The sequence below is a fragment of the Geotrypetes seraphini genome, chromosome 1, assembly GCF_902459505.1.
Source record: "Geotrypetes seraphini chromosome 1, aGeoSer1.1, whole genome shotgun sequence".
NCBI classification, from domain to species: domain Eukaryota; kingdom Metazoa; phylum Chordata; class Amphibia; order Gymnophiona; family Dermophiidae; genus Geotrypetes; species Geotrypetes seraphini.
Window position 1 is genome coordinate 35337873 of NC_047084.1, and position 27588 is coordinate 35365460.

At 43.6% G+C, this 27588-nt stretch overlaps 1 protein-coding gene across 2 annotated transcripts in view; it reads right to left on the minus strand.

Annotated features, from left to right (window-relative positions):
* Nucleotides 1–27588, minus strand: part of SLC30A5 (solute carrier family 30 member 5) — a 121124-nt gene that overhangs the window by 90982 nt on the left and 2554 nt on the right. The window contains exons 2-4 of one of the 2 annotated variants that reach the window (XM_033929860.1): nucleotides 26799–26921; nucleotides 13752–13818; nucleotides 3931–4016 (exon numbers count right to left, since the gene is read on the minus strand). In XM_033929860.1, the coding sequence (XP_033785751.1) occupies nucleotides 3931–4016; nucleotides 13752–13818; nucleotides 26799–26921 (276 nt within the window). Of the gene's footprint in view, nucleotides 1–3930; nucleotides 4017–13751; nucleotides 13819–15642; nucleotides 15749–26798; nucleotides 26922–27588 lie in introns of those variants that run through there. The other variant, XM_033929869.1, reaches the window with a different exon arrangement.

Consider the following 27588-nt stretch of genomic DNA (forward strand, 5'->3'; position numbering starts at 1 on the left):
GCGGGGTCGGACATGTCGGTGCCGAAAAGCAGTCTTTGCTGTATCTCTCGATTTTTGAGAGTCCGCTTTTTCAAAGTGGCACAGCGGGTGCAGGTAGAGGCCTGATGTTCCGGACCCAGACACTGAAGGCACCAGTTGTGCGGGTCTGTCAGGGAAATAGGCCGTGCACACCGCTGGCACTTCTTGAACCCAGGCTGGGGGGGCATGAACGTAAAAACGGCTTCTGCCAAATCGAAGGCCGAGGCCTCGATGATGGCAGTAGGCCCCGCCGGGTCAAATCAAGAAAACTCGACAAAAACAAAAGAAACTTTTTTTTTTTTTTTTTTAAAGAAAGAAAAAAGAAAGGGCAAAAAGAACCCGAAAAAGTTTACGCGAGCGGGAAGGCGAATGAAAAAAATATTTCAACAGCCGTTGAAAATGCGACTTCTTAGCTCCGCGGAAACTAAGAAACTGAGGGACCGCGCGTCGGGGTCGGGCGGGAAGGCACTCGCGCATGCGCGGTGCGGTCTCTAGAACTTTCCAAGTTCTTAGAGTGCAATCACTCTAAAAGTGTCCGTACCGGGGCTCCGTCGGTGCCGTCACCCATCAGTCAAGAATATGCTGCCTGCTTGTCCTGGGATAATATCCGATTACTGCGTAAGTATTAATCTACTTAAGTCGGGATGTGTTTTTTTCCTTCAATGGAACATATTTTTATTTATCCTTTATATTAAGTTGTTTTATCTTAAATCTGCTTAGGAATTTTTTTTATATAAAAGTACTTTTATCTTAATTGCATTGTTTGTATTTGCTTGTTGCAATCTGCTTTGAATTCAGTTGGGTTAAGGAACAATAAAAATAAATTAAATTGTCAATCCTTTCTACTACAAACAAGCATGTAATGTAATACTGAGCAAGCTCTTCATGTCATGCAACAGCCTGGGAACAAAACTGGCACATCTATCATTAGATATGGAAGATTAACCCTGTGTGTGTGGTGTTGGACAATAAAAGGTGGGTAGTAGATAACTTACTCTCAGTTTAGCAACTTAAGGCCGGATTCTCAAACCTCACCATGCCTTTAACGATGGTTGCTAAACTGAATCCAGCCGGTTTAGCATGCCAGTATTTTACCAGCCGATTATCAGAATAGCTTACTGTGGTCTTTTCTGAGCTTCATAGCAGATTCTGACTCCGCCATGCAAATGTATTAATTAATATTAAAAACGTATTAATTAATAATTCATTAATATTAAAAACGTAGTAAAATGGGTTCATTAATATTTAAACGACCACTCCGGGCAATTCTGAAACCTCATTGAACTACATTTGTAGGCAAATTTTTCTGTCAGGATCTGAGCTGTTGCTGCCTTATTTTCTGGTCAGTGCCTTAAATTGCTGAATGCTGTCAACATTTTCTGTTGGTCTAACTAGAGTGTCAGCAAAGGACTCTGGGATATTACTGAACAAATCTGACTTTGGAATGCTAATGCAGATAGATCCTATAAGCCCCTGCCCAGAATACACATATCTTGAGTATCTAGCCAGCCTGGATTTTTCAAGAAGATATGTTAACTACAGTACTTGAATGGAACAAAAGATGTCTGACAGACTAATCATATCTACCATTCCTTTAAGAATGTCACACCTTCCTTATCAATTAAGGGCCACTGTACTAAATTATGGAACAGAAAGAAGCTGGGAAATATGTTAAGATTACATTTACTAACAATAGAGGTTATTTCTAGAACAAGATTCCAATCTTACACCCCCCTCTCTCTCCCTTTCTCCTCCTATTTCCCTCACAACCAGACACACACACATTCATTCAGGTAAATTCCATGCTCTCTCTGCTCTAGGAAAGACACGCTTTCCTATACACACACAGAAGCAGATCTATATATTTCTGTACTTTAGTAACAAGTATTTGTATGGTGCATCTTTCTCTAAGCATTGTATCTTTGTAATATTTAACCTATTCCTAAAATATATACTTTTATGAAACCACCTGGGTATTATTATTGTCATTAATTTACTTCCTGCTGCTCCTCTTGAGGCTTGAACTCAGGACCTCTCGCACACACGCAGACTAGTCAAACACACAATTTTAAATCTGACAAATTTCACGTTGTGTGAAGAAATTTTCTCCAGTTTGTTTTAAATCTACTGCTTAGATTTCATTGCATGCCCCCTAGTCCTAGTAATTTTGGAAAGAGTAAACCCTTTCTACTCCACTCAGTATTTTAGTTATGTTTAGTAGATTATAATTTTTATGGTGCAAAATTGCTATGGGAAGGCTCCATCCTATCCTATCTGATCCTGCCCAGGTATCCCAGATTTGCAAATTAAAAATCTAGTAGCCTTAAGTTTACAGGAACCAGGGTGTATGTGTATGAATGAGGAAGAAATACACCAATGGACTCCAGGTGGGGAGATAAGTGAGAGAGGTCTTGGTTGGACTTAGGTAGTCAGGAATTGCTAGACTCTGGGTTGGGAAGGGGGCTGGAATGAGACTACTGGACCCTTGGGTAGGTAGCTGGAGAGAGATGGAGATGGGCTGGACCTGCTGGGAAGGGGAACCCAAGAAGTAAGAGAGAAAGAGATCAGGCTGGGGGGAGGGAAGAGACAGGAGGAGAGGAGAGGGGGAGATATGCTGGACCCATAGACAGAGAGAGGGAATTATGTTAGACCATGAGGAATGTCAAGGAAGAAAAAGGAGGGATGCTGGACTTGGAGTGTGGGATGAAGGGGGGATGGACAGGGCACAAACAAGAGATGCTGGGCATAGAGTAAAAATAGAGACAAGAACAAAGAGAAATGGTAGAAAAGGGGTGGAATAGGAACACTGAAGGGCATTCTTGATCATAGGGGGAAAGATAGGGCATGGAGGACAATGCTGAATATTAGGGGAGGATAGGGACACTAAAGGAGCAGATGCTGAACATAAGGGGACAACAGGAACATGGACGAGGAGAGAGGCTGGACAGGTCCAATAAGGACACAGAGAGAAGATGGATAGTGGACAAGGAAAGGCAGGAAAAACAGAAGAGACAGAACAAATTGAATAGAAAAAGAAAATGTTCAAACTACAGAGGTAGAAAAAAATATGAGGACAGACTAGAGCCTTAATATGTATACTCTGGAAGAAAGATGGGAGAGGGATATGATAGAGATGTTTAACTATCTTTGTGGTGTTAATGTACAAAAAGTGAATCTTTTTCAAATCAAGGAAAACTCTGGAAGGCGACGGCATAGGATGAAATTAAGAGGTGATAGGCTAAGAGTAATCTTTACAGAAAGGGTGGTAGATGTGTGGAACATTCTTCCTGGTAGAGGTGGTGGAGACAAAGACAGTATTTGAGTTCAAGATAGTGTGAGACAGGCATCTCTTAGTTACAAGAGGAGATAGGGAGGTATCTTCAGGTGGAGAAGATAAGAAGTTGAAGAGTAGTACTGAGAATTTAGTTGTCTCTTCTGCTTTGATGTACAGCGCTGCATATGTCTAGTAGTAGAAGAAAAGCACAGCGAAATAAGGAAGAAGAGGAGTTATCCCATAAAAACACTTGAGAACAAGTGCCAGGATTTTAAATGGTAGTTGGAGAGGTAAGGGGGAAAGGCTGGTTTTAAGTGGAGAAAGGATGAAAATGGGTCACACTGGTTGGAACTGTCAGGTACATCTAGAATAGCAAATAGGAAAGCAATGTCACTTTACTAAATTATATAAACATTTATTCTTTAAAAAAAAATCTCAGTTTCATTGTCAAGAAATGTCTGTGAAAGGCAAAATATAAAAAGCAATAAAATCAAGTCAAATCCACAAAGGTAACCAAGAAATAGTGCCCTGATCCGAGATACAGGGGATTTCTAGCAAGCAAGGTCAAAACTTAATCATGCACAATAAAGTAAGGTTAGCCTACATCATTAAAAAAATTGCAAGAGAATGAAATTTACCTTAATGGTCCACAGAGAGTGAGGCCAAAAAACCAGAGGAGAGAAATGATGAAGCTGGCAACAGCATGTTTCACAACACTGATCCACTGAAAAAGAAAACAGTATCTCAATCAAGAACTCCAGCACCACAGGCTTTCTTCTGATAGAGCTAAGAAAGAAGATTTCAGAAATGAAGCCAATAGAAAACAGAATTCCATACAAATACCTGCTCTGTGTCCTGAAAAACGCCCTAGCTGTCCTAAAAAGTGCCGGTTAGATGAGAAAAAAACAATACAAATGGCAGTTTTAAAGGGAATGGAGCCCTTTAGACCTGCACACCTCAGGATTTTTTTTTTCTTTTCACTTAGTCAGAACAGACTCCACGGCTCTCAAAGCTGGAGCATTGAGCAACCAGGGGGCCAGGCCGCCGGCTGGGCAACCTCTACAAAAATGTGGGGAGGTGAAGGAAGCTGGGGGGAGGGACCCAGAACGAGACCCGCCGAGTTTAACACCCCCGCGGTCAGATGGATCCACAAACAGGACCCGTCCAATCTCTATCCGGCACAAAAGGGGAACCCAGGAGTCCAAAACAAAATTAGAACATAAGAATTGCCGCTGCTGGGTCAGACCAGTGGTCCATCGCGCCCAGCAGTCCTCTCACACGGCGGCCCCCATGTCAAAGACCAGTGCCCTGTCTGCGTTCGTTCCAGTTCAGCAGGAATATGTCCAACCTTGTCTTGAATCCCTGGAGGGTGTTTTTCCCTATAACAGATTCCGGAAGAGCATTCCAGTTCTCTACCACTCTCTGGGTGAAAAAGAACTTCCTTACATTTGTACGGAATCTATCCCTTTTAACTTTAGAGAGTGCCCTCTCGTTCTCTCTACCTTGGAGAGGGTGAACAACCTGTCCTTATCTACTAAGTCTATCCCCTTCAGTATATCCCCTACCTTGAATGTTTCGATCATGTCTCCTCAGTCTCCTCTTTTCAAGTGAGAAGAGGCCCAGCTTCTCTAATCTCTCACTATACGGCAACTCCTCCAACCCCTTAACCATTTTAGTTGCTCTTCTCTGGACCCTTTCGAGTAGTACCGTGTCCTTCTTCATGTACGGCGACCAGTGCTGGACGCAGTACTCCATGTGAGGGCGCACCATGGCCCGGTACAGTGGCATGATAACCTTCTCCGATCTGTTCGTGATCCCCTTCTTAATAATTCCTAGCATTCTGTTAACCCTTTTTGCTGCAGCCGCACATTGCGCGGACGGCTTCATCGACTTGTTGACCAGTACTCCCAAGTCCCTTTCCTGGGGGGGTCTCTCCAAGTACCGCCCCGGACATCTTGTATTCGTGTATGGGATTTCTGATACCGACATGCATTACCTTACACTTATCAACGTAGAACCTCATTTGCCATGTCGCTGCGTGGTTATGTCACGTTGCAGATCTTCACAATCCTCCTGTGTCTTCACTACTCTGAATAACTTCGTATCGTCCACAAATTTAATCACCTCACTCGTTGTACCCATTTCCAGATCATTTATGACTATGTTGAAAAGCACGGGTCCAAGAACTGAGCCCTGTGGCACCCCACTGGTGACGTTCTTCCAGTCCGAGTATTGTCCATTTACCCCCACCCTCTGTTTCCTATCTGCTAGCCAGTTTTTAATCCACGTATTTCACCCTCTATTCCATGGCTCTCAATTTTCCTAAGTAGTCGTTCATGCGGAACCTTGTCGAACGCCTTCTGAAAATCCAGGTATACAATGTCGACCGGGTCACCCTTGTCTTTCTGCCTGTTTACTCCCTCGAAGAAGTGCAGTAAGTTCGTCAAGCAACATCGTCCTTTGTTGAAGCCATGCTGACTGGTCCTCATCAGATCGTGTCCGTCAAGGTGATCAATGATGTGGTCTTTTATCAGCGCCTCTACCATCTTTCCCGGTACAGAGGTCAGACTCACTGGTCTGTAGTTTCCTGGATCTCCCCTCAAACTTTTTTTGAAGATCGGCATAACATTCGCCACCTTCCAGTCTTCCGGAATCTTTCCCGATTTGATTGACAGATTGGCTATTAGTTGACGCAGTTCAGCTATAGTCCCTTTTAGTTCCTTTATGACCCTCGGATGGATGCCATCCGGTCTTGGGGATTTGTCACTTTTAAGCCTATCAATCTGCCTGCGTACTTCTTCTAGACTGACTGTCAACCTTGTCAGTTTTCCGTCTTCACCTCCAGCGTATAGCCTGTCGGGGTCCGGTATGTTGTGTATATCCTCTTTGGTAAATACAGATGCAAAAAATGTGTTCAGTTTATCGGCGATGGCTTTGTCCTCCTTTAGCACTCTCTTTATTCCATGATCATCCAACAGTCCCCACTGCTTCCTTTGCAGGTCGTTTCCCTTTAATATATCGAAAGAACGGCTTGAAGTTTTTTGCCTCCTTGGCTATTTTTTCTTCGTAGTCTCTTTTGGCCCCTTTTACTGCTTTATGGCACCTGCGTTGATGCTGTTTGTGCTTCTTCCAGTTTTCGTCTGTTTTTAACCTTGTCCATTCCTTGAACGAAATCTTCTTGTCTCTGATCGCTTCCTTCACCGCTACAGTGAGCCACGCCGGTTCTTGTTCTTCTTTGATCCCTTGTTGATACGCAGCATACAGAGATTTTGCGCCTCAGTGACTGTTTCCTTAAAAAGGGACCATGCCTGCTCTAGCGTTTTTACAGTGCTTATCCTCTTTTTGATCTTCTTCTCCACCATGAGTCTCACTCTTTCATAATTTCCTTTTCGGAAGTTCAGTGCTGTGGCAGTCGTTTTGGATCGATGTTTTGCCCCTGCATTCATGTCGAAGCAGATCATATTGTGATCACTGCTTCCCAGCGTCCCTTCTACTTCTACATCTTGTGCCTGTCCTCGTAGTCCATTTAGAATTAAGTCCAGAATTGCATTTTCTCTCGTGTTTTCCTTGACAAGTTGTTCCAGGAAACAATCGCCTACAGCATCCAGTAACTTTGTCTCCCTACCGCAGCTGGAGGTGCCTAGGATCCAATCTATTCCCAGATAGTTGAAATCCCCCCTGATAACTGCGTTGCCTCCCTTGCAGTTGTGCTTGATCTCATCTATCATTTCTCTATCAATTTCTTGACGCAATGGGTTGGGAACTGGCTTGGAGGTAGGCTTCAAAGGGTGGTGGTGAATGGCACACCCTCCGAAATGACGGAGGTGATCAGTGGAGTGCCACAGGGCTCAGTCTTGGGCCTGATCCTATTCAACATCTTTATAAGGGACTTGGCAGAAGGGCTTCGAGGTAAAATAACATTATTCGCCGATGATGCCAAACTAAGTAATGTAGTGGGCAAATGCACAACAGACGAAGATTCAATGCCCGACAACATGATACACGACCTACTCCTACTGGAGCGCTGGTCTAGGACATGGCAACTCAACTTCAATGCCAAAAAATGCAAAGTTATGCACCTGGGTAGCCAAAATCCATGCAAGTCTTATACCCTTAATGGCGAGATCCTAGCAAAAACGGTAGCAGAACGAGACTTGGGGGTAATTGTCAGTGAGGACATGAAGTCTGCCAATCAAGTGGAGCAGGCTTCGTCCAAGGCAAGACAAATCATGGGTTGCATACGAAGGGGTTTCGTCAGCCGTAAGGAGGAAGTCATTATGCCATTGTATAGATCCATGGTGAGGCCCCACCTGGAATAGTGTGTGCAATTTTGGAGGCCACATTATCGCAAAGATGTGCTGAGACTGGAGTCGGTGCAGAGAATGACCACCCGGATGGTCTCGGGACTCAAGGATCTTCCATACGAAGAACGTCTTGACAAATTACAGCTATACTCGCTCGAGGAGCGCAGAGAGAGGGGAGACATGATAGAGACGTTCAAGTATCTTACGGGCCGCATCGAGTCGGAGGAAGATATCTTCTTTTTCAAGGGTCCCACGACAACAAGAGGGCATCCGTGGAAAATCAGGGGCGGGAAACTGCGAGGTGACACCAGGAAATTCTTTTTCACTGAAAGAGTGGTTGATCGCTGGAATAGTCTTCCACTACAGGTGATTGAGGCCAGCAGCGTGCCTGATTTTAAGGCCAAATGGGATCGGCACATGGGATCTATTCACAGGGCAAAGGTAGGGGAGGGACATTAGGGTGGGCAGACTAGATGGGCCGTGGCCCTTATCTGCCATCTATTTCTATGTTTCTATGCCCTGGAGGTCGATAGTAGATGCCGATCTTCATTTCTAATCCATTGGCTCCTGAAATTTTGACCCATATAGACTCTAATTTATTCATCATTTCAGGCGTGTTCTCTCCAGTAGATTCAATTCCCTCTTATTGATCTACTCTGCCTCTGCGGTATAGTTTATATCCCGGTAGCACAGTGTCCCAGACGTTTTCTTCGGTCCACCATGTTTCCGTGATGCCGACGATGTCAAAGTTATCCTTTTGTGTTATAGCTTCTAATTCACTCATCTTGTTCCTTAGGCTCCTTCGTTCGTGTACATCATTTGAGCTTGTGGTCTGCTCTTTTCTTGCATTTCCTTCCCTCTTGTGTCCTCTTAGATCTGTCTTGACTGAAATCTGGTGAGTCTTTCCCGCTATCTTCCTGCGCGGTATCCTCCGCGTTTACCGGTTCCAGAACCATAGACTCTCTCTTGGTTGACTGTCGGCTTTCCCCTTCTTCCTAGTTTAAAAACTTCTTAATTCCTCTCTTGATGTTGCTTGCAAACTCGTTCCATCTCCGCTGAGGTGGAGTCCGTCCTTCCTGAATAGTTTGCTCTTCCCCCAGAAAGTCATCCAGTTGCGCACGAAGTGGAATCCTACTTCCTCACACCAGTGCCTCATCAACGCGTTGACTGCTTGCAGCTCCATCTGCCTCTTCTCATCAGCCCTGGGTATCGGCAGGATCTCCGAGAACGCTACCCTCGGTGTTCTGCTCTTCAGCTTCCTTCCTAGCATCCGGAACTGATCCTTCAGTACTTCCTGTTGCTCACATTGTTAGTTCCCACATGGATCACCACCGCCGTATCTTCCTCTTTCACGCTGTCGATGATCCTGTCAATGCGGCTCACTATGTCTTCAATCTTGGCTCCTGGTAGGCAGGTCACCAGCCGATCCTGTCTTCCTCCTGCTATGTGGCTGTCGACTTACCTGATGATGGAGTTCCCCACGATGATTGCTGTCCTCTCTGTCTTCTCTTGCCTCTCCAACCTCAAGTCTGTGTCCCTGGTGTATGTCCATCTTTCCAGCTGTAGGTCCGTGTCCTCCACTGTCCTCTCTGTCTTCTCTTGTCTCTCCAGCCTCAGGTCCGTGTCTTTGGTGTATGTCCATCTCTTCAGCCGTGGGTCCGTGTTCTCTGCGTACTTCCATCTTCCCTCAAACTGGTAATGGCTTTCACTGGTCTCATCTTCCTGTGGGTTCCCTTCGCTGTTTCCAGGTCTCATTGCTGAGTCACCCATTTCTTCCTTGTGGTTGTCCTCCAGGTGGCCTTCACTCACAGTGTGTGTGTCTCGGCAGTTGTTGGTAATTTTCCACGGCCTCTCTATATGCCTCCTCGATGAACTTCTCTAACTCCCGGACTTCATCCTCAGTGGTTTCCTCCATCTTGAAGTTTTCTGCCTCTCTGTCCTCCTCCTCTAGTTCCAGTATTCTGCCTTCCAGGAGTCCAACTTGTTTCTTCAGGCACTCCAGTTCCCCGCATCGAGTGCATACATAAGACCGCCTCCCAGAGGGGAGGTAGTCATCCATATGGCAAACGGTGCATAAAACTGGGAAGCTCAACATCCTGCTTCTGTCTGCTGCTTCCATTGCTGTCCACTTGCTGGTCTGTCTGAAGTGGCTTTTCCCTGCTTGCTGGTGCGGCTACTGGTGTCTCCCTCTGTTCTACTTGCTGGTGTGGCTGCTGGTGTCCAACAGTACTAAGAGGGGAGACAAATTAGTCTTACCACCTGCTTTAATGGAGACTGAGGAAGATTGGATTGCAAGAGGGGAAGCTATACTGATATACATGTTTGTGCTCAGTCTCCATTTGCTGGTAGCATTGAAGTATATAACCCATTCGTAAGGACTATACTAGTCAACCAGGTGCTACAGAAATTAGCATATTCTTACAACTAGCAGAATATATTACTATGCTGATAGTAAAAAGACCTTAAAAATTAAAATCAACATTGCTCAAACATATAATTAATTAATAAAACTCATTGATTGTTAGTAAATTAGCATATTCTTACAACTAGGGGAATAGAATGAATCCCCTATCTTATTAATCATGTTCGGGAATCTCAGATAATTAGCTGATACAAATGAAAAATACAAAATAGGACAGTGGGATATCTAGAGGTAAACCTTAACAATTCATTCTAACTCATAAAAGACTTTAAGTTACAGTTGATATCATTAATCAGTTAATTGTACCTATATAACTTAATTTATAAATGTTTACACATATTATTAAATTAATACACTCCCTTCCAACCTCTATTTCTCTCTGTCTCATTTACAACCTATCTTTAGAAAAAGACACCTTTTAAGGAAGGCGTGGAAAAGCTTTTTGTCACCCGGAAGCTGTGTGAAAGTGAAAGCACAAATCTTGTTTGTTCAATTTGTGTCAAATCAAGCACTTTTCCAGACCTCCCTACTTGTCTAAAAAGATGCATATTTGAGGCTCATTTCTCCTAGACATGAGATGACACAATGAGACATGAGATGTCCCAGTAATATCATTCCCTCAGAGGCTGGATCCACTCAGCTTACTCTCCTGACGAACCACTTGCCATAATCTCTCTTTCACAATGCTTTCCGTTACTGCATCTGCTGTGGGCCGATGACGGAACAAATCCCCATGAATCTCTCCAACACTGGCTGTAATAATGTGAGCATCAGGATGTCAGAATCGCAATGTTGCTGAGATTCACTGACACTTAAGACATCTGTGTGGTATGAATTAAAAAGCACCGTTGAGATATTTTCAATAGCCTTTTCCAGGACTAGGACCAGGCTACAGCAGTGAATCCCACCAAACTGAAGAACTCCAACATCATTTTCTTGATGGGCAAATCATTTTTTGTCATTCCATCTGTTCAATTTAAAAATCAATTCCATTCCATTCAACTCCCTCCTCCTTATACGATTCACGAGTGTAACCAATATAAAAGCAGAGTCATATCAATATCATTTTTCTCTTATAATAATTAATTGATTGAGATAATACATTTTAAAACCAGCCAGTTTATTTATCAAAGGATCTTAAAAATCAAATTCATTACCAAATCTATAAAAAAGGTTTCAGGTCATCGCATTTTGTTATTGATTGATCTAGCCCAGTATATTGTTTGGACAAGTACCTGGTAAAATCCCAGATAGTAGCAATATTCCATGCTACCGACCAGGGCAAACAGTGGCTTCTCCCATGTCTCTCAATAACAGACTATGGACTTTTCCTCTAGGACAGGGGTAGGGATCTATTTGCATGCACTGCTTTCAATGCATATTCATTGGGGAAATCCTGAAAACCCGACTGGAATACGGCTCTCGATGACTGGAGTGCCCTACCCCTGCTCTAGGAACTTGTCCAAACCTATGTTAACTGCTGTTATCACATCCTCAGGCCACAACAGGAAATACTACCTTCCCAAGACAAGAAAAAACAGCAAAGGTGACATGTATGTGTTTTGGCCTCCACAGCCTGCCTCAGGAGTCTAACAGTTTGTTTCTGGGGACAGGAATCCTTCCTGTCCCAGCCTAATGGCAGGCCTGCAGGAAGGGTGTCGGGAGGGTGTCAGGTGTTCACTGGGGGATGACCCGAATATAAGACAAGACTCCCATTTTTGGGCCATTTTTTGGCCCAAAAATCTCGTCTTATATTCGAGTATACAGTATACGGTAAATCTGGAAAAAATAAAATCAGATGGTCTGGCTTTTCTGCTGTACAAGAAATGGTTGAGGCAATGCACATTCTCATTGGTCCAAAAGATAAAGAGTAGCATGATTTGTATTTTGTCTTCTGAATAAGAATCCAAAGATTTCTAGCTGATGAGATACACCGTATAAACTCTAATATAAACAGATTTCTTGGCTAAAAAACAGCATCAAAAATTTAGTCTGTTTATATTTTAAAAATACCCACCTACCTTCCACTATCATTCTCTTCCTCCCTTCTGCCACTACCACCACCGCTGCAGCTCCACTGAAGCGGCAGAGTTCTCGACTCCTCCCTCCCCCAAACAGACATGGCTCATACTTAGTTCCTCCCTCTCTTCTTTTTATCTGGACCTGTTGGTAGGCCCCTCTAGGCCTACCATACTTCTCTGGTGTTCTAGTGGCACATGGGGCTAAAGGAGGGAGGGAGGGAAGGGGAGGAATGCTGGAGTATAAACCCTTAGTTCATATTCAACATTTTTCCTCTAACAAGTTTGTGTGGGAGGGAAATGTTCTCAATTTATATTCAGACTAGTTTTTAAGCCTGTTACATTAACGGGTGCTAGAATAGATGTGTGTCTGTCTGTTTTTCTTTCTGTCTCTCTTTCTCCTTAGCTGCTGTCTTGTCTGTCTTTCTTTCTTGCTCCTTGGCCACTGTCTGTCTGGCCCCATCTGTTAGTAATTCTTTCTGTCTGAGTCTCTCCCTGGCCCCCTTGTCTGTCTCTCTTTCTGTCTGTCTCTCTCCCTGGCCCCCTGCCTATCTCTCTCTGGCCCCCCCCAGCAAACCAAGATTGCTGCCTGCCCCCAGCACACCCCTCCCCCCAAAGCAGCCCCTTTTTCCTCTCCACCTCCACTTCCCTGTGCAGCAATAGCAGATGGATGCCTTGCAGCACCTCGAAGGACACCCTCCTGCCGTTGCTCTCACCGCCACACATGGAACAAGGCACAGAAGCACAAACCACAGCAGCAGGGATCACGTTGTTTCAACTGCGCATGTGCGGGTAAGTGTTTTATTATAGAGGATGGGTTTATATTCGAGTATCTATAAGCTATCCTACGTACTGTAAGCTAACTAGTACTTGAATGTAAAAACTTTTATAAAGCATACACAACCAAGCAAATCATCATCTGAAACAAGAGAACACCACTTTCAAATAGAAATTAAAAAGCGATATTTTTCTTTGACTAAGACTCCTTCCTCAAATGAGGACTGAAAATCTAAAAAGTAATTGAGTTGGTGGTAGTAAATCTCATCTAAAAAACATTTTTTTAAATTCTTCTTCAAATTTGCTGTACTCTGCAGAGCACAACTTAAGAAGCAGAAAACTACAGTAGCAACTTAGAAAGACAACTCCTCCATCTTGTCAGTTTCCAAGACTGAGGGAAAGAATCTATTCAATGCATCACACATTTAAAGCATAATACATGTCCCCTTCCGCATTCGCGGTGATAGGGGAACAGCAAGGCCATGAATAGAGAAAAACCACGAATAACTTTTCATATGTTATTCGCGAGTTTTCTGTAAAAAAAAGACACAAAACTGCGAATGCCCTGACCTGTTGCAGTGAAGAAAGTGCAGCTGGGAACAGCGATTTTCTCTGTGTAACATTGGGAGCAACGATTTCCTGTGATGTAAAATTGGGGAAGGGGCCTTCGATCGAAAAACCGCGAATAACTGAAACCGTGGACCACAAAACCACGAATATGGAGGGGTAAGTATAGGTTCACTAAGTACTTGGGAGAGTTCTATGTATGTTAGATGGAAGCTCCATGTGGCCACTGATCAGTTTTAGTAGTCTACCATGTCACTATAGGATCCACAAAAATGATACACTTGACAAAATACCCCTCTCACATAGATCAAAAATCTCCATCCTTTGTGCTACTACTTCCTGTTTATCCTGTCTTCTCGTAGATCACTCACCTGGCGTCTTGTAACTGTTTTCCCAGAAGAAAATGGCTTTTGAAACAAAACCATAAAGATTGCAGACCTGTTGAGTTTAAAAATAGCACAGTAAGCACACAAGAGAATAAAAAGCCAAACAGATGATCCACTAAGAAAATTCTCAGACTGTGGTTTGAGTACACAGTATTTTCAATTTTTAAAAGGTTAGTCAGGATATATCTTATAACTTAAGAGAATTATGTAGGTGGATATATTACTATGGAAAATGTACCCTTGCAAAGTGAGTAAAAAGTACACAGATATTTCAGAACATATGCATGTATACTCACAATAAAATTCTGGCGGCTTTTTTTTTTTTTTTTTTGGGGGGGGAGGGAAGGGGACAGGAGTCAGACTGCAACTAGATAACATATACCAGTACTTGTGTTGCTATTTCTAGGTGAACCAAAATAAGGTACAACTGTACTCGGGGAACTTTAGCCATAAGTTTAGATGAAATATTAGGTTCTTACCTGGATAATCTTCTTCCTATTAATCTACAGTACTCCCCCAAAATACCAGGGGTTCCATTCCAGGAACACCTGTGAATTTTGAAAAACCACGAATGCAGTTTAAGGGGCTTATCGAAAGCAAAAGAGGCAGGAAAGGGTAGCTGGGGCGCCGGTGGGTGCTGAAAATCATTTTCTGAATTTTCCAACCGCCTCTTCCTGATAGGCTATGCCAATCAGGAGCTGCTTTGACACACCAGATAGCGTGTCAAAGCAGCTCCTGATTGGTGTAACCATGACTTTAGTACAAGGAAGTGGCAGTTGGAAAATACCGCGAATTACTGAGGCCGCGATTCGCAGGGGTTTACTGTATTATGGAATCCATGTGGTGATCAATCCATTCCCGTGAACTGGACTTGCAGAAGTGAGAATACTTACAGCTATGAGCACCTCCCATATAGAGGCGGAGCCCAGTGTACCCTCCAGTTAAGTCCCAAAGCAATCGAGCGCCATTGGAACAGAAGACAAAGAAGGAGGGAAATGGGGAATCTCCCCGCATACAATAAACAACTCTGTTTTGCTCTGTAACAAACAAGAATTAGAATAATTCATCATAACAATCAGAAAACAACTACAGAGAAACAACCTGCTGTGTGCAACAGGCACTAACAGTAATGAAGCCAGAGGCAGAGAAATACACTTACTAATACCGGATTTCTTGGCATTTAGCTGTCTGGATGACAGGAAAAGAACTCCAGGTCAGGATCAGCAATATCAGAGGCAGAAAGTAGGTGATACAGAATATACAGAAGATGGGATGTATGGAATCTGTAGTAGATTAACAGGGGACAACTCCAGTATGGCTGCCATGGAGCTAAGTATTTTGGCAGGGACACTTGGGCTAGACCGGTGTGACCCACCCGGGGCTCCGTGCCACAAAGAATAAAGTTTGTTTGTGACCCAGATTCTCCCAGTGGCTCCCAGGCCCACTGGTGTGCTCCAGCTAAGCTTTCCACTGAGTGCCAAAAAGGAGTAAGCCACACTGAGTTTCAAAAGCAAAGCCAATGCTGTATTTAATTGGTAACAATAATTGAATTCAAAGTCAGGTCAGATGGCATAATTGAGCAATTATAACAAAACAGGTTAGTGCCTCCGGGCTAAGCATAGTTCATAAACAGGACCCGGCATTTAAGCTTTGGCACTTCTTATAAACTTTATCAAATCAGAAAAAGAAAAAAAAACCCTTCAACTTCAAAGCTAGGGTTTTTTCTTTGCAGTGCTGAGGGAGCAGCCCCACCCCCTGACCTGTGAGTCAGGCTGTTTCCCAGCAAGAAACGTAATGCTGAATAAAAACTTTTCCTCCACTTCTGGAGGTCTTATGGCTACAGTCTTTTATGAACAGCCCAGCACACATAAGTAACCTTGGGGCAGAGGCAATTCCTCAGCAGGAAAATCTCCGTCCTTCCATCAGCTCACAAGGTGTTATCATTCCATCAGCTCACAAGGTGTCCTCCCCTGGACTCTCCCAGCTGTTGCTCCTCGGCTCTCCTCTGTGTTTCTCTCTTATCGGGTGTAAAAGGGTTTGCTTTAACACGCTCCACCCCCTTAGCTGACACAGGAAAATTCATAAAGACACCATCCCCCTCTAATCAGAGTTCCTCCCTGCTCTTTCTGACTGGCACAGGGAGAAAATTAGAGGCTCTTGGGATGTGATTTCTATCGCTCTGCGTGGGCTCCCTGCCACAGTACCTGAAGGTAATGCCAAGCAGTCAGAGTCTGCATTTCCAAGACAGACAGAATTTGTCTCCAGAGCTTCTGTTTGGGTGGCTCAGGAGTAGTCTGCCCATTGCTGAATCCAGAGCATTCTGTGAGCAGAGACTGCATAAGCTGACACCTTGCTCATGACCCCGATATAAGGTCGTAGAGAGCACCCGCCACATAATTTACCCATATGAAATGGGGGCAGGCGTCCTCCTCCGCCAAGGGAGTCCAGAACAGTCTGGTGTGGCAAGTCTATATGGTAAAAGAAGCAACAGCCTTGAAACCCAGAGCAAGAGTTTCAAATTGTTTCTTAAGAATCATGTCTATCCTGCGGTCCTAAGCATCCTTCAGCATTAACACCACCTTAGCTCGGGAGAGCAGTATGCTTAGTGACCTGAGTGACCACCAAATCTACCTTCGGCTGATCAAAGAGCTGCTGGAACTCAGATGCCATGGGATAAAGCTTAGTTATAGCCTTAGCCACCCTCAAGGACCCCTCCAAGGTCTTCCATTGCTCCATGACCAGGACAGTAATGTCTGGATATGCCGGAAAGAAAAAGGTCTGGTCGTTAAAAGCACTCTTGACTGTGCATTGGGAAGTGGAGTGCTGTGCATCCAGCTTCGAATCTGTAACACATCAGAAATAAAATGGTGGACAGAGATGGACTTGAAACGGCAGAAGATATGAGGATCGTCTCCATGGTCAGGAACCAGGAGGTCTCTTGGTTATGGACCTGAAGAGGGAACTGGAGACATCCAGGACCGAGTCAGAATCCTGGGATAAAAGTGACATGAGATCAAACATTCCATCTGACCTGTTGTGAAAGGTCACTGGAGCCAGGGGCCAGCTTGCTTATTCAAGAAGCAGACACCGGGCTAGAAGATGTTCCCTGGGTTGACAGCTGAGCGCCCGTAGGCTGCACCATCTGTCCTGGTTGTGTCAGAAAGGCTCTCCACATGAGATTCACAAATTCTGGGGAGAAGCCTGGAGCAGGGGAAGTAAATGAAACCTGCAAGTCCTCTGGCTGGACTCGTGTGGGGTCCTCTAATGCCATGCGCCTCCGCTTCGCATCCTCGCAAGAAGAGAGCCCTGGGCAATACTTTCTACCCATTTCATGGGCCCATAGTGGTTCACCAGCCCTGGAGGATGAAGATGAGGCTAAGCTCAAGGCTCCCGCCCCTCCCTTGCGTGCATTGCAGCACATGGTACATGGACACTCTTCCGCTGATAACTCAGCACAAATTTTACATGACTTCATGTCCTCATCCCTTGAGGTCACTATCCCAGCAGATTGGGAGCAAAATCAAGGGATTTTGAGGCAGATAGAGGCTTTTGAAAAAAAGATCAATTAAAATCCAAGATGGCTGTCGCCAGTAAAATCATAAATAAACAGATAGAGGAACCAGTTCAAAAAATACTTTCCACTTTCAACGGTGCTCAGAATCCAAGATGGAATGTAAGAACTCAGAGTGGGGGATTAACCCCTACCAGAACTCTTGTGGTATCTATCATTGCACCATGACTGCTGTGAAAAGTTGTTTTGAAACATTGAATAAAATAAGTAATACTTTGTAACTTGCACACTTTCAAATTGCTTATAATGTATGAATGGTTCAAAGGTTAAGTAACTTAGCTGAAGATTGCTGCTAGCGTTAGTTTGGCTGGGTCCTGACGCGTTTCGCCTTACTGGCTTCCTCAGAGAACCCGCATACAATCTTGCATATTGTTATTTATCCTGGTTTGAAATCAGTCAAATTTTCTTTTCCTGTCACATGTGACAGGAAAAGAAAATTTGTCACATGTGACAGGAAAAGAAAATTTGACTGATTTCAAACCAGGATAAATAACAATATGCAAGATTGTATGCGGGTTCTCTGAGGAAGCCAGTAAGGCGAAACGCGTCAGGACCCAGCCAAACTAACGCTAGCAGCAATCTTCAGCTAAGTTACTTAACTTTTGAACCATTCATACATTATAAGCAATTTGAAAGTGTGCAAGTTACAAAGTATTACTTATTTTATTCAATGTTTCAAAACAACTTTTCACAGCAGTCATGGTGCAATGATAGATACCACAAGAGTTCTGGTAGGGGTTAATCCCCCACTCTGAGTTCTTACATTCCATCTTGGATTCTGAGCACCGTTGAAAGTGGAAAGTATTTTTTGAACTGGTTCCTCTATCTGTTTATTTGTGATTCCGTTTTTTGGAACTAGGCTTTTTTGACCTAACCCAGTCGTTTATATTGGGAGCCAGTAAAATCATGCCAAAAATGGCCCGTGGAGATTTTTGAAAAGTTCAAAAACACAGAAAAGGGAGGTTTTGGAAGTGGGAGACCTGAACCCTAACCCGAAACCCTCAAAATTGGGATTTTTTGACCCACCCTGATTCTCCCATAGGAATGAATGGTGCAGTACTCAACAGTTCTCTGCTGGTGCCTTCCTACAGCTTTTTACAATGCAGCTGAAAAGGTGGAAAGGACTTTCTGTCTCAGATACTTCCAGCGACTCTCCAAACCAAGGCATCTTTGGGCTGCCAGTCAGACTGACACAGACCTCCACCCCCAGGGAACCTCGAAGGATTCCTACACAGGGCACCCACAGCCTGTACTCAAGGCACTGAGAAACTCAGAAGGTGAGCCGGCTCCCAGGGAAATGAACCCCGAGCCCAGAAGAAACACAGCAGGCTGGTTCTCCAGGTCCACCTGAAGGCTTGCCCTACAGAGCTGCAGTCTGGCTCAGTAGAACCTGCATCCTTTCCCAGGCAGAAAAGCCCCAAGAATGGGGTCTCAGGGCACCAAAGCCTCAGAAAAATGAACTCTGAACGCAAGAAAGAAAAAAATCTAAATAGAGCAGATCAGAAACACTTCTACACAGTTCATTTGCTGAAGAAAAACTGGAGAGTGCACTGGGCTTTGCCTCCATATGGGAGGTGTTCAAGCTGTAAGTATTCTCACTTCTGCAATTCAGTTTGTGAGAATGGACTCATCACCACATGTACAGTGTCCGAAGTAGATGTAAAAGAATGGATTTTGTGACTAAAAAAACCATAAAGGTTTTGTGGCTAAATGTATGGTACTTGTCTATAAGATCCACCAAGCTGATTTTAGAACATCTATCCCACAATCCTTATCATACACACACACAAAAAAAGATTATGTCCTTACCTTGACAATATCTTTTCCAGTAGATAGGTGAGACATTTTAGACAAGTGGGCTGTATCCCAATGGCTGCGTGCTGTATGCAGAAGAAATCCACTCTCCATCTTTTTGATGACTCTCCTGTACTTCACAGGGAGCTATAGCACCACCTACAGTTAGTACATAAGCACCGAGAGCTCCCACATTCCACATGAAGTAAAGACATCAAGGGGAAAATTTCCCCCAAACTGCTCAACTTGTAAACACAATTGAAACAGCTAACATAAGCATCAAAGGAGCTCAGGAAGATCCCTGCATACATCAGAAACATATATACAGAATTCTTCCCAGCCCAAAGGGCTGACTAGCAACCAAGAATCAACTTGGAAAGAATAATCAGAATAGACAGTAAAAATCCAAGATGGCCACCTCTAAGAAATTCACACCAAAAAGACAATATTTTTTACATATAGCAAGTCACAAAATTGGTGATTTTAGGATTTTTCAGGTAGGGGAGACATGCAGAAATCTTCAGAACTGCCATGGCGTATGGGGACAGACTTAAACATCTCAATCTGTATACTTTGGAGGAAAGACAGGAGAAGAGAGAAATGATGGAGACGTTTAAATACCTACATAATGTAAATGTGCATGAGTCGAGCCTCTTTCATTTGGAAAGGAAACTCTGCAATGAGAGGGCTTAGGATGAAGTTAAGAGGTGATAGGCTCCGGAGTAATCTGAGGAAATACTTTTTTTTACAGAAAGGGTGGTAGATGAATGGAACAGTCTCCCAGAAGAAGTGGTGGAGACAGAGACTGTGTCTGAATTCAAGAGGGCATGGGATAGGCACTTGGGATCTCTCAGAGAGAAAGAGATAATGGTTACTGCAGATGGGCAGACTAGATGGGCCATTTGGCCTTTATCTGCCATCATGTTTCTACATTTCTAAATTCAACCCCCCCCCCCCACACCTCACAGGCCGTGACAGCCTTACGCACTGTGATCTGTGCTGCAGTCTGCCTCATGCTGGGAATGCCTCTTTGACGCTGATCTTCTGGCTGCCAATCAGGCACAGTGCCTGACCGTACCTTCACCCTCACGGACCGATGGATGCATTAAGGAAAGGGTGTGGTGAAAAAATGCAGCCTGCACCCCTTCGAGACACTGCCGAATCTCCTAGGTATGCCTAACAGCCTGTGCTCGAACCTCTGTTTGGCTGTAGGAAGAAAAATGCAAGGATGGTCCCAAGCTCCTAAGAAATCAATGCAGGCTGGCTAACAGGTAGCCATTGGAATTGGCCTGTCAGTTGCAGACCAAAGTCTGTGTGTTCTCAATAAAGACAGAGCTTAAGAATCACTCCGAGTACAAAGAAATCCCAAAAGGGGGATAAAAACACCAAATAAAATAAGAAAAACACTCCTTTAGGCAAGTGTGCAGAAGGGATAACTGTAGATGATGCTATAGCTCCCAGTGAAGTACAGGAGAGTCATAGAAAAAATCCAGAGTGGATTCCTTCTGCATATGGCACGCAGCCATTGGGATACAACCCACTTGTCAAGAATGTCTCACCTAGCGCAATGGAAAGTAAATCTGATTTTCATGCATAATAGGAAGTGTTATTTTCCAATTCACTCACTTGGGTAAAACAGCAACAGAAAACTGCCATCCTCAAATGTGGCTGCAAATATTACAGTTCCACGCAGCAGGTACTTTAATACACAGATAAAAAAGGGGTTACGGTTCCCCCATACATGGTAGGTTTGGTAAACCAATTATTGGGCCATAAGTCTTTGTGTAGGTGATCAAATTTTATTACCAGAGAGCTCAAAGGCTTCTCAAAATTCAGGCTGGTCTTTACTTCAAATGGCCTTGTCAACCCCTGCTTCTCTGTCATAATAACCCATGCTAGATGCTCACTTCCAAACCCCTGTGTGGCCACTACAGATTTGGCTCACTCAAACAAAAATATTACCCATTAAATTAGATTCAAAAGTCCTCTGCAAGTTACCTAAAATAGAAAGAGAATTTTTTTTCTGCTAATATCTGCCAATTTTCTTTGGCTCCACAAAGCAAATGCTACTTCATTTAGCATGCAGGCTAGTCTCTACCAAATTAACTTGCAATTACCTCCAAAGTACTGTACTTTAACGCAAAGAAATGAAAGGCATTTCTACTCAGGATTTTTCCCAGACCTGTGTATTTACTGATCTAAGATGCTCAGTTGGACTTCTACTAAAATGCATTTTAGAATACCTTTGGAAGATTAAACAACACTTATGGAATCAAAAGATTATAAGTACTAATGTAACTGAAAATCTGAGAAGGCTTATAATAGCACCAAATTGATAGCACAAGAAACACTTCAGAGGACTTTGCTATAGAGTAAATCTGTATCTAAAAGACAATCTGATATTAGTTTCTAAATTTAGGCAAGAAAAAAAGGTTTATGGCCTGAGCAATCACCAAAAGGGGCAACGTCATATGTTATTATTAACGTGAGGCAATCATACTCTGTTCTTATTCTGTTATCGGGAGAAGAGCACAAACTGCTGTCATGTGCACAATGCAGCTGGCTAATACCTGAAGACTTAGCATGTATTTGAGAATGGGGACAGAAAGCAGTGCTTCATTGGGCTTTCACAAGGACTTAAATGTACATGGATGTATGTAGCATATTTTAGCATAAGAACATAAGAGTTGCCGCTGCTGGGTCAGACCAGTGGTCCATCATGCCCAGCAGTCCGCTCACGCGGCAGTCCTTTTGGTCAAAGACCAGCACCCTAACTGAGCATACCATACCTATAATAATCACCACCCAGAAAAAAAGGGCTATAATGCTGCAAAATCCTCTTGGGACTAGTACAGCAATATATACCATATATAAGAGAATGATGGTGACAAATTTGTCCCCGTCCCCACGGGATCTTTCTCCATCTCCTTCTCATCCTCACAGATTCTATCTTTGCAACCTCTGTCCTCATTTGCACAAGCCTCGAACACTATAAAATCATAAGTGTTCGAGGTTTTGCAGATGAGGACAGAGCTTGCAAGGATGGGGAAGGGCCAGGGACAAAATTGTCCCCATTTTATTCTCTACCGTATATATTCGAATATAAACCGAGATTTTTGGATCAAAAAATGGCCCAAAAATGGGAATATTGGTTTATATTCAGGTCCACATTAAATCCTGGTGGTCCAGTGATGTGGCAAGCCGAGCCAGGATGGGACTGATCACTCCCTCTCCCGAGGTGAGATGTTGGGTCCTGTCCCGGCTGTCAAATCACTGCATACCTCTTCCCTGCCTTGGAGAAGCAGCGTAGGCCCCCTGGGTCTACCTTAGTAACTGGAGGTCCAGTGGGGCGAGTCGAGGAAGGAGCAATCCTCTTTTGCTGCTGCCCATGCAATCTCACTGAAAAAATGGCTGCCGCGAGTTCTCGCAGTAACCTTGCAAGACTTCAGCAAGAATGGACACAGCAGAGACGACCAACAAGTTGGAATCGCTATAGGTTAAAATACTGGGTAGGAAAGGACCTGAAATAAAGATGGGCCTATACTATCGTCCACCCGGGCAAACCGGAGATATCGATGAAGAAATCGAAGCCGAGATGAAGCGAGAATGCAAAAGCGGTAACACGGTTATTATGGGAGACTTCAACTACCCCGAGATAGACTGGTGTCTTGGAAGCTCAAGATGTGCTAGGGAGACAGAATTCCTGGAGGCGACACAAGATTGCTTCATGGAGCAGCTTGTTAGAGAACCGACGAGAGGAAATGCCACTCTGGATCTAATCCTAAATGGGTTAGGGGGACCTGCAAAGGAAGTGGAAGTAGTGGAACCGTTGGGAAACAGCGATCATAATATGATCAAGTTCAAGGTTGAGGTAGGAAAACCGAAAGAAAAGAGAACCATAGCGACAACTTTTAACTTCAGAAAAGGCAACTACGAAGCAATGAGGGAAATGGTAAGGAAGAAACTTAGGAACACTTCCAAAAAATGGCAAACGGTAGAACATGCCTGGTCTTTTTTCAAGGACACAGTGAGCGAGGCGCAAAATCTGTATTTCCCCAGATTCAGAAAGGGGTGCAAAAAGAGTCGAACAAAAGACCCGGCGTGGATAACTAAAATAGTGAAGGAAGCGATAGACAATAAGAAAAATTAATTCAGGAAATGGAAAAAGGCCAACACTGAGGGGAACTGGAAAGAGCACAGGAAGTATCAATAAAGAATGTCACCGTGTGGTTCGAAAAGCCAAAAGAGAGTATGAAGAGAGGCTAGCCAGGTAAGCACGAAATTTCAAACCGTTCTTTAGATATGTCAAAGGGAAACAGCCAGCTAGGGAGGAGGTGGGAGCGCTGGACAACAGAGACAGGAAGGGAGTGGTGAAGGAGGAGAAAGAAGTCGCGGATCAGAAACAGGTTGGCGGGTAGGAAACAGAGGGTAGGGGTGAAGGGCTACTACTCAGACTGGAGGAGGGTTACGAGTGGTGTTCCACAGGGTTTGGTGCTCGGGCCGCTGCTATTTAATATATTCATAAATGATCTAGAAACAGGGACGAAGTATGAGATAATAAAATTTGCGGATGACACCAAACTATTTAGTGGAGCTCGGACTAAAGAAGACTATGAAGAATTGCAAAGGGACTTGAACAAACTAGGAGAATGGGCGACGAGATGGCAGATGAAGTTCAACGTTGAAAAATGTAAAGTATTGCATGTGGGAAGCAGAAACCCGAGGTACAACTATACGATGGGAGGGATGTTATTGAATGAGAGTACCCAAGAAAGGGACTTGGGGGTAATGGTGGACATGACAATGAAGCCGACGGCACAGTGAACAGCAGCTGCTAAGAGAGCGAATAGAATGCTAGTTATAATCAAGAAGGGTATTACAACCAGAACGAAAGAAGTTATCCTGCCGCTGCATCTGGAATATTATGTCCAATATTGGTCGCCGTACCTTAAGAAGAATATGGCATTACTCGAGAGGGTTCAGAGGAGAGCGACATGTCTGATAAAAGGGATGGAAAACCTTTCATACGCTGAGAGATTGGAGAAACTGGGTCTCTTTTCCCTGGAGAAGAGGAGACTTAGAGGGGATATGATAGAGACTTACAAGAACATGAAGGGCATAGAGAGAGTAGAGAGGGACAGATTTTTCAAACTTTCAAAAAATGAAAGAACAAGAGGGCATTCGGAAAAGTTGAAAGGGGACAGATTCAAAACAAATGCTAGGAAGTTCTTTACCCAACGTGTGGTGGACACCTGGTATGCGCTTCCAGAGGACGTAATAGGGCAGAGTACGGTACTGGGGTTTAAGAAAGGATTGGACAATTTCCTGCTGGAAAAGGGGATATAAGGGTATAAATAGAGGATTACTGCACAGGTGTTGGGCCACCGCATGAGCGGACTGCTGGGCATGATGGACCTCAGGTCTGACCCAGCGGAGGCATTGCTTATGTTCTTATGCCTCGTGAGGTTGCCATGGGAACATGTGGCAGCCATTTTTTTCAGAGGATCGCACCTGCCCTGACTCACCCCACTGGACCACCAGTGATTAAGGTAGGCCCGAGGGGGGCAGGGAGGAGGTGCATGGTGATTCTACAGCCAGCTGACAGCCAGGACAGGACCCAACACCTCACCTTGGGGAAGGGAAAGTTCCTGTCCCAGCTCACTACTGGGCCACCAGGATTTAACGTGGACCTGCAGAGAGGCCAGCTCTGGGTTCGGGAGGGAGAGGGAGTGAGTGGGTATATATTCGGACTGGTTTATATTTGAGTATATACATATATACACATACACCGTGAACCGAAAAAAAAACACACCAAAAAGTTTTTGGTCATATCTTCCACAGAACTCAGCTGATTCTTATAAAACTTAGTGCGGCATATCCTGACTGAAGTTGATGTAAAATATTATAAATATTTCCCACCACAACACTACCTTGCGAAAATGAATTGTGAACTGAATCAAAACACATCAAAAAGTTTTATGGCGTATCTTGCAGAATAATGTAAAGTCAAAAAGTAATATTTCAAATAAGTAGATATTCAAAGTGCGCCCCCTTTGCACAAAGGCAAGCCCTTAGCCTTGGCTGCCACTGATATATGGACTTGTCAATGATATTCTGCTTCAGCTCAGCGATGAGGCGCTGTTTAAGGTCTTCAACATCAGATACTGCTGTCTGGTAGACACATTCTTGTATCAGCCCTAAGATCCTGTATACAACTGGGTTTAGGTCTGGTGAATTTGCAGGCCAGAGGTCTGGACCAATGAAATCTAGGGTTTCCTGATGTAGGAGTTCTACGGTATCCTTTGCCTGATGTGCCGGGGCATAGTCCTGTTGGAAGATGAAATAGTCTTCTGACATGCGATGGATCGCTGGCAACAGCTTCTGCATTAAGAGGACATCCCGGTAGTATGCGCTGTTGATCTTAACCCCAGGATTGATGAAGAACAGATCTGTGAATCCGACTTTAGAAATTGTGACCGAGACCATGACTGACTTGCTGAAGATCGGGTGGGTCCATTGTAGGCGTTTGGCATGAACCTCACACATACAGGCGATCATTCTGTGTGTTAATTGGTGGAGCTACTGTAAGTATATTTTCATCTGTAAACCAAATGAAGCCGACGCTGTGCTCTGGGTACTTGGTCAAAAGCTACTTGCACCGTTTCAGACATGTGTCTTTGTTGTGAAAAGTTAACTCTTGGATATGACGCTTTTTGAAGATACTTTAATTTCAGATCGTCATGAATTATCCTAACCAAAGTTGTCTGGCATATTCTTGCTTCTCTTGCTATTTGGCGAGTTGTATGGTGTGTCCTCCTGGCTCAGTACAAGATTGCATACAACATCAATGTGTTCTGGTGTGCGAATCGAGTGTGGTTGTCCACTGCCTGGTTTACAATCCACAGTGACCATTACTTGGATCTTGTGTAGCAGCATATCAAGGCCATTTTTGTTCCAACCCTTCTGTGGGAACTCTTTCAAAAATCATCAACTGCTGCAACCTTTTAGCAGTACCAAGTTCTTTATCGGATTTTGGTCTTCTGCAGTGAAAACCATTTTGATACAGAGACTGTTTACAAACTAACCTTTGCTTCTGCACATATCCCATAGCAACAATTCATTTGCACAAGGTAGTGTTGTGATGCTGTGGGAAATATTTACATTTTTCATCAACTTCATTTAGGACACGACACACTAAATTTCATAAGAAGCGGCCGAGTTCTGTGGAAAATATGACAAAAACATTTTGATGTGGGTTTTTTTGTGCTTCAGAGTGTAAAACATACAATACATGCATACACACACACACCACAAATAGCAATGAAGCAGATGAAGCTTCACGTTTAATAATTTTGTTGAAAAGATAGAAAAAGGGTGGGGAGGGTAGTCTGAGCCCCTTTTGCATTTCCTTAAAAAGATAGGGACCAGAATTGTAATAAAATCAATTGTTCCTTCCAGCAAAAGAAGGTTTACTACATTAAAAAATGAAGCAGCACATGCATGCAACACCCAAGTTTCTAGGACCACTCTTACATGTAAATCTTTCCTCTCCATATGCTTTTTCCTGAGAACTCAATCCTCACAGTTTTTCAATTGAAACCCCATCCACTCTACATCACAGAACAGCTCTGCTAAAGTGGAGCTTTCAATTGTTAAGGCACACTTACCCGAGTTTTAATATAAAGATAAACTGTACAATGTGGACTACTTTTAAAAGATCGTAGGATTCAAAGACACCTAACGCCTTTAAGAATTTTGTGATACACAGCAACACAATATATCTACTCAACCTGTAACAGAAACAGAAAAAAAATGTCAATCAGTGAGATGTAATACCAAGTAAAGCCCTGGTACAAAGTTAGAATACAGAATATTTGGAAACTAAACTCACTATCTCCTATAAACTTTAACCTCTATGACTATGTAGTATCAATTCCCAGGTTTTGGGACCATCAACTTTATTTTAAGGAAAGAAACTATATTCTATTTTCTATCATTTTTAATCTATTATGGAACAACCTTTCAGAAAATAAAATTTTTGACATAATCTTTCCTTTTATTTTGATTTAGAAGCTGAGGGAATTGTGTATTTGAAGACCTGATTTTTTTTGATGTTGGATTAGTTAAAGTCAAGTAGAACCATTCATAGAAAAGGCACAAGACAAAATTCTTAGGGGCCAGAAATAAACTTCCTATAGTTGTTTTCTCTTGTTATTTGCCTAACATTTTTGTTCTTCCTTTTTCCTCTCCCCTTTCCCTCCTTTCTTCCACAGCCCAACAACTTCTTCTAGCTCTGGTAGCAGCCACCCTTGCTTCATCCAGCCTTGGAGACTGCCAGTCCTCTTTCTGACCTGAGGGCTGTCACTCGCTCTGGATTCAGCCACCACTTCTCCTTCCAGTGGCAATTTTAGACACCCATTTTTCAGCTCTGGTTATGAGTAACCTTTTAAGAAAAGT